Genomic DNA, 11,358 nt, shown 5'->3' on the forward strand with positions numbered 1-11,358 from the left:
TCCAATGAGCTGTATCAGTGAAGAAATTGCTTCAACGTATGTCTGAGATTTTGTTGCCTTTGGATTCCTCTAGTATTTTTATGGTTTCCCATCTCACATTTAGGTCCTTTATCCATTTTGAGTTTATTTTTGTGTATAGTGTAAGTTGGTGGTCTAGTTTCATTTTTTTTTTTTTTTTGCTTGTATCTGTCCAATTTTCCCAACACCATTTACTGAAGAGACTGTCTTGAATCCATTGTATGCTCTTGCCTCCTTTGTCAAATATTATTTCAGTATAGTGGCTTGGGTCTATCTCTGGGTTATCTGTTCTCTTGCATTGGTCTATATGTTTGTTCTGATGCCAGTACCAGGCAGTTTTGAGAAGAGTGGTGTTGTAATATAGCTTGATATCTGTTATTTGTGATCCCTCCAACTTTGTTCTTTTTTCTCAAGATTGCTGCAGCTATTCAGGGTCTTTTTTTTTATTCCAGATGAATTTTTGGTGATTTTGTTCAAGGTCTTTGAAGTATGCTGTTGGTATTTTAATGGGGATTGCATTTACTCTATAGATTGCTTTGGGTAGTATGGACATTTTAATGATGTTGATTCTACCAATCCATGAGCACGGTATATTCTTCCACTTGTTTATGTCTTCTTCTATCTCTTTTTTCAGCGTGACTAGTTCTTTATAATAAATCCTAAAAGTTGAATTCCCGGGTCAAAGAGGGTTATGTATATTTTATTTATATAATTATGAAATTCCATATGTAAATATGCTATCATTTTATACTCACTAATACTGGGCATAAAGCAACTTATACTGTCATTGGGCACATGATCAAGACTAACAACAGGCAATAACTAATGAATGGTATATAACTGAAGAATAGCGTGAATTATTAAGAAACAATCAAAGAAGGGTGAAGGAAAGTAAAGGAGTTTTTCTTTGTTATATAAAGATTTAAAACTGTAGGCCTATAAGAGCAAATCAGATTTTTTCTCTTTGCTTATCAAATGGGGGAATAATATCGCCACTCATAGAGAGATAACTGACTTGAATATAGGATACTGAAGAGACTAACTTACAGAAAACTAAGATGAGTGGTGATGAAAATTTGACACATATCAACAGAAAGGTAGAGCGGGCAGGAAGTGTAGCTTTCTGGTTGCATGTCCACATATTGTTAAATCATATTTTTTTAAAATGTATGTTATTGATTTTTTGCAGAGAGGAAGGGAGAGAGATAGAGAGTTAGAAACATCGATGAGAGAGAAACATCGATTAGCTGCCTCCTGCACACTCCCCACTGGGGACGCGCCCGCAACCCAGGTACATGCCCCTGACCAGAATCGAACCCGGGACTCCTCAGTCCGCAGGCCGACGCTCCATCCACTGAGCCAAACCGGTTTCGGCGTTAAATCATATTTTTAAACATCTATTTTTCATCATGTGAGCCTCAGAAAAGAAACTATAAACCCTTCACTATAGAGAGCAGGAAAATAGAACTGAGTTGATTGAGGTTTTACGTTCCTTGTGAATAATGCAAATTTACGGTGAATTATTGTGTCATCATTACTCTGATCACCAGGAAGCTCAGAGCCAAATACTGGCATCCATTAAGGATTTTTTTCTGTTACTGTTGCTTTATTTTAAATTAGTCAACCCCTGTGGGAATTAAAATTAAAATGTAAATAAATAAAATCAATAATGTTGGGGAAAATTATAAAGAACCCTGCAGTTCCAGGGGAGGATATTATGTTTATTTTGGTAAGAAATTGATTTCAAATAGAGAAGAAAAAAAAAACATGAGCACAGTGTGTTTTTAGTTTATTTAACAGTATTTCCTATTCTAAGTTGCATTTGTCAATATTTCTATCTTTTGATAAGGTATAAAGTCTCATTTTACTTATGTGGCCTTTAACTCATCACTGTGCATGATGAAGCACTTAGGGAATAAAGGGAATGAGAATAATAAAGTGCTATTTCCCTTCATCTGTGGGCAGCGAGTCTGCCTTCGTCACAGGGGTCCCGACTTGCTGTTCTGTTCCCCAGTATCTTTACAAACAGCGAGGTCCTTTCCTTGGTAGGATTGCTTCTCCGTTCCGGCCACCCACGTGTCTCCTCCTGTCAAACAGGAACCTCCAATAATCTTTCTCCAGCTGCATCCCCAGAGTCTGTTCCCTCTCCTTGGATGTCCACCTCGATACTTGCAAAATCGGTGTGTGCTTGCACAGTTATCTTTCTGTCATTCTGCAACTAAATTCTTCAGTGGTTTCACAAGGTTTGTTTTGGGTCCCAATTAAGCAAGAACCTTATTGCGCATAAGGTTTACACATAAGTTTTTATATATTCTAACAGCTCCTATAAATAAACGCCAAATCCAATATCTTTTCCATGTTTTCAGAGCAACACAGGAAGTCTATCGGAAGCACATACAAATCCTGAGTGAAAACCTGGAAAGAGAAATTCAGAGATGGTAAAGGAAACCAGTCCCTTTGTGTGTGTTATTTAGTATCTGAATGAACAGTGCCCCAAAGGAGGGAGGAAATCAGAGTACTTGTTGGTTGCTAGAATCCAAGAAACTGATTTTCTTAAGCTAAATTGTGTGAGTTCTGGATCTACATGTATGTATATAAGTGTGTATGTGTGTGTGGGGGGGTGTGTTTGTGTGTGTGTGTGTGCGCGCGTGCCTGCGCATGCACATTTTTTGGCCCTGACCAGAACCAAAGTTTTCCATTTCAATCAAGTAAAGTCACAAAATAGTAAAAGTGAAATTGCCAAGAATGTGTAATGTCTTTTGCACATCCAGGCCTCGTGGGGACAGCAGGGGATGTGCAGGGACAGAGAAGCGGTGGGAGTACAGGCTCTGCAGAGGGGTGACCCTGATGGCTCTACCTCTAACTCACTCTGGGATCACTGCTCAGTTATTTCATTATCTCTCTGCTCCCATCCCTGTAAAGGGGGGAATGATAGTGGTGCCGCCCCATCATGGCAAATGTCATGACCCGTGTAAAGTATTTGGATCAGCACCTGGCATCTAAGAAGCGCTTGGGAAAACATAACTCTATTTGTTTTATTGTTATTGTCATTGGTAATAATATGATGTATATAAGACTCAAATGGCACATTCTGGCTCCCAATTATTTAGCTTTTCTATGTTATGGTGGAGAGAAATTTGAGAACCTAGAAGCTTGAAATCCCTCATTAGCACTTTGGGTCATTTAGGTACTTCCATGACTCTTCTGCCTGGGCCTCTCCTTTCTTCCACTGCCCCCGAACCTTTCCCATTTCTCTCCTCACCTAAAGGAGGCAAGCTGCCAAGTGTGGTTTGTCCGCTGTCCTATTGGATGGGCCCACTGAGCATCTTACTTTTTTTATTAATGATTTTTTTACAGAGAGGAAGAGAGAAGGAGAGGGATAGAGAGTTAGAAACATCAATGAGAGAGAAACATCGATTCAGCTGCCTCCTGCACACTCCCTACTGGGGATGTGCCTGAAACCAAGGTACATGCCCTTGACCGGAATCAAACCTGGGACCCTTCAGTTCGCAGGCCGACGCTCTATCCACTGAGCCAAACCGGTCAGGGCAGAGCGTCTTACTTTAAAGCAACGTGCAGATCCGGCATTGAGGCAGTCAACGTTTTGTCTTATTATCTTTAGCTAATGTGGAGTCTGCATCGCCAATAGCACAAACAGTTTTGTGTGATCAGAGACTTTGTTTTGCTTTGCATCCCTTCATCTTTTCAGTAGACCGTTATGTCAACTTAATGATGACATAAAATTGTTCCAATCTTTTTGTTCTAATCTCTAGTGTTCTGACTCGGTGGAAAATAGCTTGTTTGACGAAAAGACATGGGCGTTGGCTACTCAAGATGAAAGAAGAATTACACACTGTTATGGATCAAATCAAGGCCGCAGAAGATAGACGCAGTGAGTTAATAGAAGAGGTAAGGGAACACAACAGACTTAGTATCTGTTTCCTATATTGCATATCAGTAATTGTCCTTCAATATTAAGTTTAACGCAAAGATATTTTCCTTTCAGCTGACTTCAAGCTTAGGGTGAACTATGTAATCTTCCTAAGAAATATATCCATTTGCTGTGTATTAGCTATAGGAATTTAGCAAATGAAGTGGCAATTTTCTCCTGTGATCAGACACTTCATTGTTTTTTAGGAATTTGTTTCTAAAAATAAAGAGATCAAACATCATTTATTTAACTTCCATATTTACCCTCTGCCCACCCTCCATTGTTCACGGACCCATTCTCCATTTCCTCGTGTCATTTATAAATACTATTTGGCGAAGAAATTAATCTCTGAAGGGGGAAAACACCTTTTCAGTGGTTACTGAGAAATAATGACCTGAAATCAGAGCCAAATCTCATGCAAAGAGATATTCATTTACCTGGTTGTTGGAAAAAAAATCCAAGGATGACTGCTACTAGACAAATGACGAATCTTCTTTTTCCCCTCATTAGACCAGTGTGACAGAAAAAGAGATCACTGAAAATTTGGTACAGATTAAAAAAGTTGCATTAGATTTAAAACAAACAGAGACGGAATTTGTCATCAATGAAAAAAAGTTAATTCAAGAATTGAGCAAGTATGAGGTAAATTTTATTTTACATCTAAGAATAATTATAGAGGGCTGTGTGCCGGGAAAGGGGTATATGTCCCATGCTCCTCTAATTAGTTAACTATAAGACAAATCTTTTAGTGTGAAGAAAACTACATTTCATTCTGAATCTTTCTTCTTTTCCTAAAAAGGAAATAGATCAGCGAGAAATATTGTTGTACTGACTTCGGAACTGCTCAGAGCTGACCCGGGATAGAATAGGGTGAGGATGCTGGAGGAGGTGGATAAAGGGAACCAGAAGTACCCAGGGCGCCCAGAAACAACACGAACCACGCCTTCTCAAGGCAGCGGCATGACCTTGAAAGGCCAGGCTGTGTTTCTCCGAGCCCGGCATTGGTAGAGAAGTTGAGGAGAGAAGTGATGGTGGTAGGAGCCTTCCTGACTTGATTTGGTTTGAAGGGGGAAAGAGGCCCGGCAACACCAAACAGTTTGTGTTTGAAGGCAGCAGTCCCTTGCTGTAGCGATGGAGTAGGGAGCCCTTACGTTTCAAAGTTTAGATCTGACCCTGGTCCAAGCTAGGGTTTTTCAAAACGCTGACACGCCGAGCTCAAAAGGTTCGGCACCCCCCACCCCCCAGGTACTTATTCCCCAATACCTCATCCAGAAGCCTCTGCAGATAACTAATCCAAGAAGAGCCACTTCTAATATGAGTGACAGGCAAGAAGCAGGCACACCTTCCACACAAAAAATGCTGTGAGAACAGACAAAAGGCTGAGCAAAGCGTCCCTGCAAATGAAGAGCACTCAGAAAAGTGACGCCGCCACAGACGAAAACTGGGATCAAACATTCTTTCCTGAATTAAAAAAAAATGTAACTTCGCGGAAAGTCAGCAACTCGGGAGCACAGGCAGAGATGTCAGAGGGCTGGCTAGGCGCAGGGAGAGGTGACATGGCAAGCGGCACAAGGCAGGGAGCAGATGGCGGAGAGCGCAGCACAGGATGGCACAGAATCAGAGGGGACGGTGGGGAGCGGTGGGTGGGAGCACTTCTCTGTTGGTTGTACCACATCTGGGTGCGAGGTATTCTGCTAGATGCTAACAGAAAACAAAAGACAACAGAGGTTGGCCTTTCAAACGCCCAGTGGGGGGAGTTTGAAAAGAAACAAGATACACAAAGAGAACAAGTAGTAGATTCAATGGTGATGAGTGCTATAGAGAAAAAGAAAGCAGGGACATGGGCTGGAGTGTGCGCTGTTTTGAATAGGGTAGTCAGAGAGGGCCCCGCCCTGCAGGCGTGAGGGAGCTTGCCTGCCGTGGAGAAGGCTGTAGGAGGCGGTGCCGGGCCGAGGGCATGCTGGGCATGAAGGTCTGAGGCAGCGCTGTCCTACCTGAGGAATAGAAAGGGGACAGGTGGCTGGAGCAGAAATGGGGAGACGGCAGACAATAGGAATGAATTAATGCATCCGCACACCTCCTTATCTCCCCCTCCCCCGATGCCCTGCTATTCTTCTGTAGAGAGCATAATACAGGTAACACACAATTGAGTTTTTTCACACTGCAGTCTGGAGAAATTTTCTGATTCTGCACTGTGACATTTTTAAATCATGGTGTGTGTGTGTGCGTGTGTGTGTGTGTGTTCCTATATTTATTTATAAGGATTTTAATGGCAATTTAGAAGGGGACATAGGCTGGTGTATCACTGTGTTAATTAGGGTATAAACAAGCTGCTTGTATCAAAGAGATGCCAAAACACAGTGAACATATGCAAGGTGTATCGTGCAGGGTTAGCAAGCCGCTCTCTGTTGGGAAGTGGACCGTGGCTGACCGTGTTGGCTTCCTGCCCTGGTAGCCTGATAAGGGGGCACTGGCAGCTGTAGGGTCAGGTAGCACAGCCTGTGTAGAAAAGCCCCCTGGTGGGTGTGCTGAGTCTTGACTGGGAGCCCTAACTGGTGGGAAATCATGACATCGGGCTCTCCTGGGTTTGGTGCCTCATTTAAGTGGGCATGTCCCTGGCGGGGACCTAGAAGGTTTGCCCAAGAGGTGCTGGTCCTCAACCTGGCGCTCTAGTACCCACCCGTGCCATGATATTTTGTATTATTATTTTATCCCTTCATCCGAGTTTATCTCTTTGGGGGAGGGTCGAAGGGCACTGGCCTCTGGTCAGCTGTGTTTTAGGGCGCCTCCTGCTGGGGAAGCATGTCTATTGCTGCCCTGCTGGCACTCAGGGATTTCTTCAAGTTACATGCAGATACAACTTGGCTAAAAATAAAAATGGAAGTTTTTCAGGGTAAACTGGGTCAAGTACGGCCTATTGAAACCTTAAGAGCCTGCGTATCGAGTTGAGAAGACCCACTGGGCTGGTCATTGCAGCAGGAGAGACGGTTTTTTCTCTTTCTCGGTAGAGGCTAAAGGGGAGCAGTCCCCGGCGGGAGGGGCAGGTCCATCTGCGCAGGGAATGGCTAACACCTGTGGGTCCAGGTGGCGGCCTTCATTCTCATCCTCTCCAGCCAGGGGAGGGGGAGGGGCCAAGGGGGCACATACCCCTTCTTACTGCAGGGGCGAGGCCCAGCAGTGGCACGAACCACTTCTGCTCACATACTCGTTGGTCACACCCACCTGCAAGGGAAACAGAGAAACAAACCCCTGTAGGTGGCAGCCATATGCTCTGCTGAACGCTGGGGTCCTGAGGGTCAAGGACAGGAGAACGGATAGTGAATGTCAGCTGGCCGCCTCTGCCTTCGTCCCCATTTTAAACTTATCCTGACTTTCTAGAAAAAAAAAATTACTGCATTTGAAATGAAGCAAAACCTGAGATTGAATAGTAAGCAGGCAAATTCATGCTTTGCTTTGGACACTTGCTACCCATTTGCTGTAGAACAAGCATGTCAAACTCACAGGCTAACACGGGCCAAATAAACAAGGTTTAAGTTTCTGTGGGCCGCAGAAACACAAAAGCTTCAATTTTCATAGAAATGTAGGTTTATTTCGATAGAGACATGCTGAATACAAAGCGCTGAAATAAATGAGTCATCGTTAACATAAAATAATAGAACATTTTAATAAAAATTAATATTTTTCTTGAACATTAACTTACCGGACTCTGCACAAATTAATAAGCGTAATGCAAATCTATTTCTCGTGTTCTCCGAAAGTGAAATATTTCCTGTTGCACACACCAAACAAGGCAGTCCAAGACTAATGACGTGGCAATCGGCTGGTAAAATATCTGCTGCTAGTATTAGTGGAGGGAAATGGTGCGCTTGCGTGTAAGGCGGGAAAGGGAAATGAATGCAACACGATGATAGTAATCAGTCATTAGCGAACATTGTAGTTCGTTATTAACAATGTGTAACAGGATATTATAAAAATTAAGTCACAAAATTTAAATTAAAATGTTTCTTACATGCCGTTATAGTGGCTGGGCTGCAAAAATATTCATTGTGGGCCACATGGGGCCCATGGGCTGCGAGTTTGACATGCTTGCTGTAGAAGTATATCCAATTATTGCTACCCCCTCCCATTTCTTTCTTACATGCACATTTCTTAGAACTTGTGTATAATCTGTCCTGCTGCCTGTTTGCTTGTTTTGGTTTTTGTTTTGTTTTTTTTTTTACCCATAAAATATTGTCAACCAAGAGAAGTTCCTCGAATGATTTGGGAGTACACACATGATAACAGCAGAATTGTAGCAATGGAGCTATAGAACTGAAAGGATCTTCGGAAAGCCATTGACTCCCATCGTCTTAGTTTATAAGTGAGTCAGCCAGTAAATATTTTTTAAAATATCTAGGATGTGCCAGATACCTTGCTATGCACCTTAGGACAGGAGAAGACCAAGAGAGAACTCTATCCCGCAAATAATTTATAAGTACTCTGGACTGTTATGTCAGTTCTCTGAAATCATGCCTCACAATCAGCTATACTTTCTTTAAAGCAAAAATTTGTTAAGAAAATGGAAAGTACCAAAGAAAAGGAAGATGAACTATTTACATATCTCCCTACACTTCAAGAGACAGAAGAAAAATATATGAGCAAAAACAAAACGTTTCAAGAGCTGGGTCATACTCTCACAGGTTTGTATGAGGCACTAAGTAATTGACCTTAAGCCCAGGTAAGGATTTCCCCCATTGACTTCTAACGCGGGTTCACCCACCAAAGCAAGGTTGAATTTCCTCTACCTTCCTCATCACCTCTAACTCTGTTCGCTATGGTTTGGGTGTTTGGTTTTTTTCTTATCTACGAATTTCCTCTCTTTTATAACACAACATCTTACTGTTGCTGTTGTCAAATTTTTCCGTTTCTTTTTAAAAGATTGTTTAAAATTAAGAATTAGTAGCAACTATATTATGTGGTATCTCCCTGTACTTGGTAAAGGTAGAATCAACTTTACTACCACGTGGAGATTTTTTTTTCCTGTTTCTTAACATAAATTTGGAAATTATATCATTTCCAGCTGTGATTTTAGCCTTAGGAGTTGGACAAAGGGTGGGGGCAGTGTTGGGGATCACCTGACTGCTAGTTTTTGTTATAAGCCATAGTATTTGACTTTTAAAACCAGGTTCATTTCTTATTTTGATGAATGTTTTTTAAGCCAAAGCACATTGTGGGTAGTTATTTTTTCTCTGTATCTCTTTTATAGAACAAAAAAAGGAACAGAATTTACTGAATGATCAGATTTCTCAAATGACAAGAGAGTTTACAAGACAAATGAACCTTTTGGTAAAGAGTCCATGCATCCATTCTTCTTTCTTCTATTAAAATGTTGATATAAAAAAAATGTTGGTATATACTCACAGTAATACTTACCTGGCACCTTTGGAGTTTTCAGGAAATCCACATTGATTAAACTTACCCTTTTAATATTAATGTTTTGAAATTTTAGTAACGACATACATATACACATACACACATACATATATATGTATGTATGTGTATATCCTCTTCCCCACTTTTGCTGGACAGTTGTTCATATATCAAAATATATATATATGTGTGTGTGTGTACATATATATATATATATACACACACACATATATATATATCTGTATCCTATATAATAAAAGCCGCTAAGTGTCTGGTCATCCAGTTGGCCGTTCAACCAATCAAAGTGTAATATGCTAATGATATGCTAAGGCTCCTCAACTGCTTGCTATGACATGCACTGACCACCAGGGAGCAGACAGTCGGCCCGTCGACCGGTTGCTGTGACATGCGCTGACTGGGGTCAGATGCTCTGACTGGTAGGTTAGCTTGCTGCTGGGGTCCAGCCAAATGGGACTGAGCAAGATGGGCAAGACAGGTGCTGGAACCCTTCTACAGTTCCTCCTCAGCTGTTCAACCTCTCACGTCCCTTCCCGGCCCCGATCATGCACCAGTGGGGCCCCTCAGCCTGACCTTTCAGACAAAGCCATGGTGGCGGTGGCTGAAGCAGAGGCAGTTAGGGGCAATCATGCAGCAGGGAAGAGCAGTTAGGGAGCAACCAGGCTGGCAGGGGAGAGCAGTTAGGGGGCAACCAGGCTGGCAGGCAGAGGTGGTTAGAGGTGATCAGGCAGGCAGGTGAGCAGTTAGGAGCCAGTGGTCCCGGATTGTGAGAGGGATGTCCCGTATTGGAGAGGGCGCAGGCTGGGCCAAGGGATCTTCCTCCCCCCGCCATGCACAAATTTTATGCACCAAGCCTTTAGTGTATATATAAAGAGAGAGACAGGGAATCTAGAAGCAACTAACATGTAACCATGGGAACATCATTGGGTGGCCTCGATTTCCTTATTTATAAGGTAGAGATTGGCTTATGCTTTCTAAGGTTCTTTTCAGATCTGTTATTTCGGTAAGTTCCTATGAAGACAAGGATAAGTGGTAAGAAGTTGCAGGGTAGGGAGGGAGTGGATGAAAAGGGAACAGGTAAAGAGGTGTGTATTACCTTTTTAAAATTTATAATCAGTAGTTAATGATAAACATGTATGTGGAGTTGCTTAATTAAAAATGGAAACATTCTATTCTTTGAGATGCACTGATATAAAAAGTAACTTTTAACACATTGCGTACCGCATAGAAATCTCTAAGACATACGCCAGGGATGTTTATGTTTTTGGGCAAACTGCACGTTATTTAAATCATCATAATGCACTTTCGGTGTTGTTTTTCAATAATTATAACATTTTTATTTACAAAAACAATTAAACAATTAAAGTTCTGAGTACTTTTTTAATGTATGGTACTGCGTAAAACATTTTCCTCTATGAAGAGGGACCAAACAAAATTTACATAAGTATCTAGATTCGCTCCTTTTTCCATGGGCGTGAAAAACGAGAACACTTGTGAGCGGTCCTTAACAGATGGCGCACGAAACACGAGAAAACTCCTGAGCGGTACAAAATGTGTTAACATGTTATTGGCATAGAGAGATATGAAGGGGAAAATTGTAAGTATACAATATATACAATTTTATGTTCTTAATAAGATGCTGCTAGTGATGATTATGCAATGAATAAAGATTGTGATTTATAACAGTACTAGAGGCCTGGTGCACAAAAATTTGTGCACTCGGGGGGGAGGGGGGATCCCTTAGCCCGGCCTGTGCCCTCTCACAGTCTGGGACCCCTCGGGAGATAATGACCTGCTGGCTCAGGCCTGCTCCCGAGTGGCAGAGGGCAGGCCCAATCCCTAAGTGCAGCCCCTGATCAGGCTCAGAGCAGGGCCGATTGGGGAGTTGGGGCGCCTTCCCCTGTCATGCACAGAGCAGGGCGGATTGGGAGATTGTGATGCCACCCTCAGTCATGCTCAGGGTAGGGCTGATTGGGGGGTTG

At 42.2% G+C, this 11,358-nt stretch overlaps 1 protein-coding gene across 1 annotated transcript in view; it reads left to right on the forward strand.

Moving 5' to 3' along the window:
* The window catches only part of CCDC175 (coiled-coil domain containing 175), a 59,534-nt gene that overhangs the window by 36,601 nt on the left and 11,575 nt on the right, over positions 1-11,358 (forward strand). The window contains exons 11-15 of the mRNA XM_015566479.1: positions 2,385-2,456; positions 3,792-3,927; positions 4,460-4,591; positions 8,490-8,628; positions 9,195-9,274. Coding sequence (XP_015421965.1) covers positions 2,385-2,456; positions 3,792-3,927; positions 4,460-4,591; positions 8,490-8,628; positions 9,195-9,274 — 559 coding nt within the window. The remainder of the gene's footprint in view (positions 1-2,384; positions 2,457-3,791; positions 3,928-4,459; positions 4,592-8,489; positions 8,629-9,194; positions 9,275-11,358) is intronic.

Source organism: Myotis davidii, unplaced genomic scaffold (assembly GCF_000327345.1).
Source record: "Myotis davidii unplaced genomic scaffold, ASM32734v1 scaffold281, whole genome shotgun sequence".
Classification (NCBI taxonomy): domain Eukaryota; kingdom Metazoa; phylum Chordata; class Mammalia; order Chiroptera; family Vespertilionidae; genus Myotis; species Myotis davidii.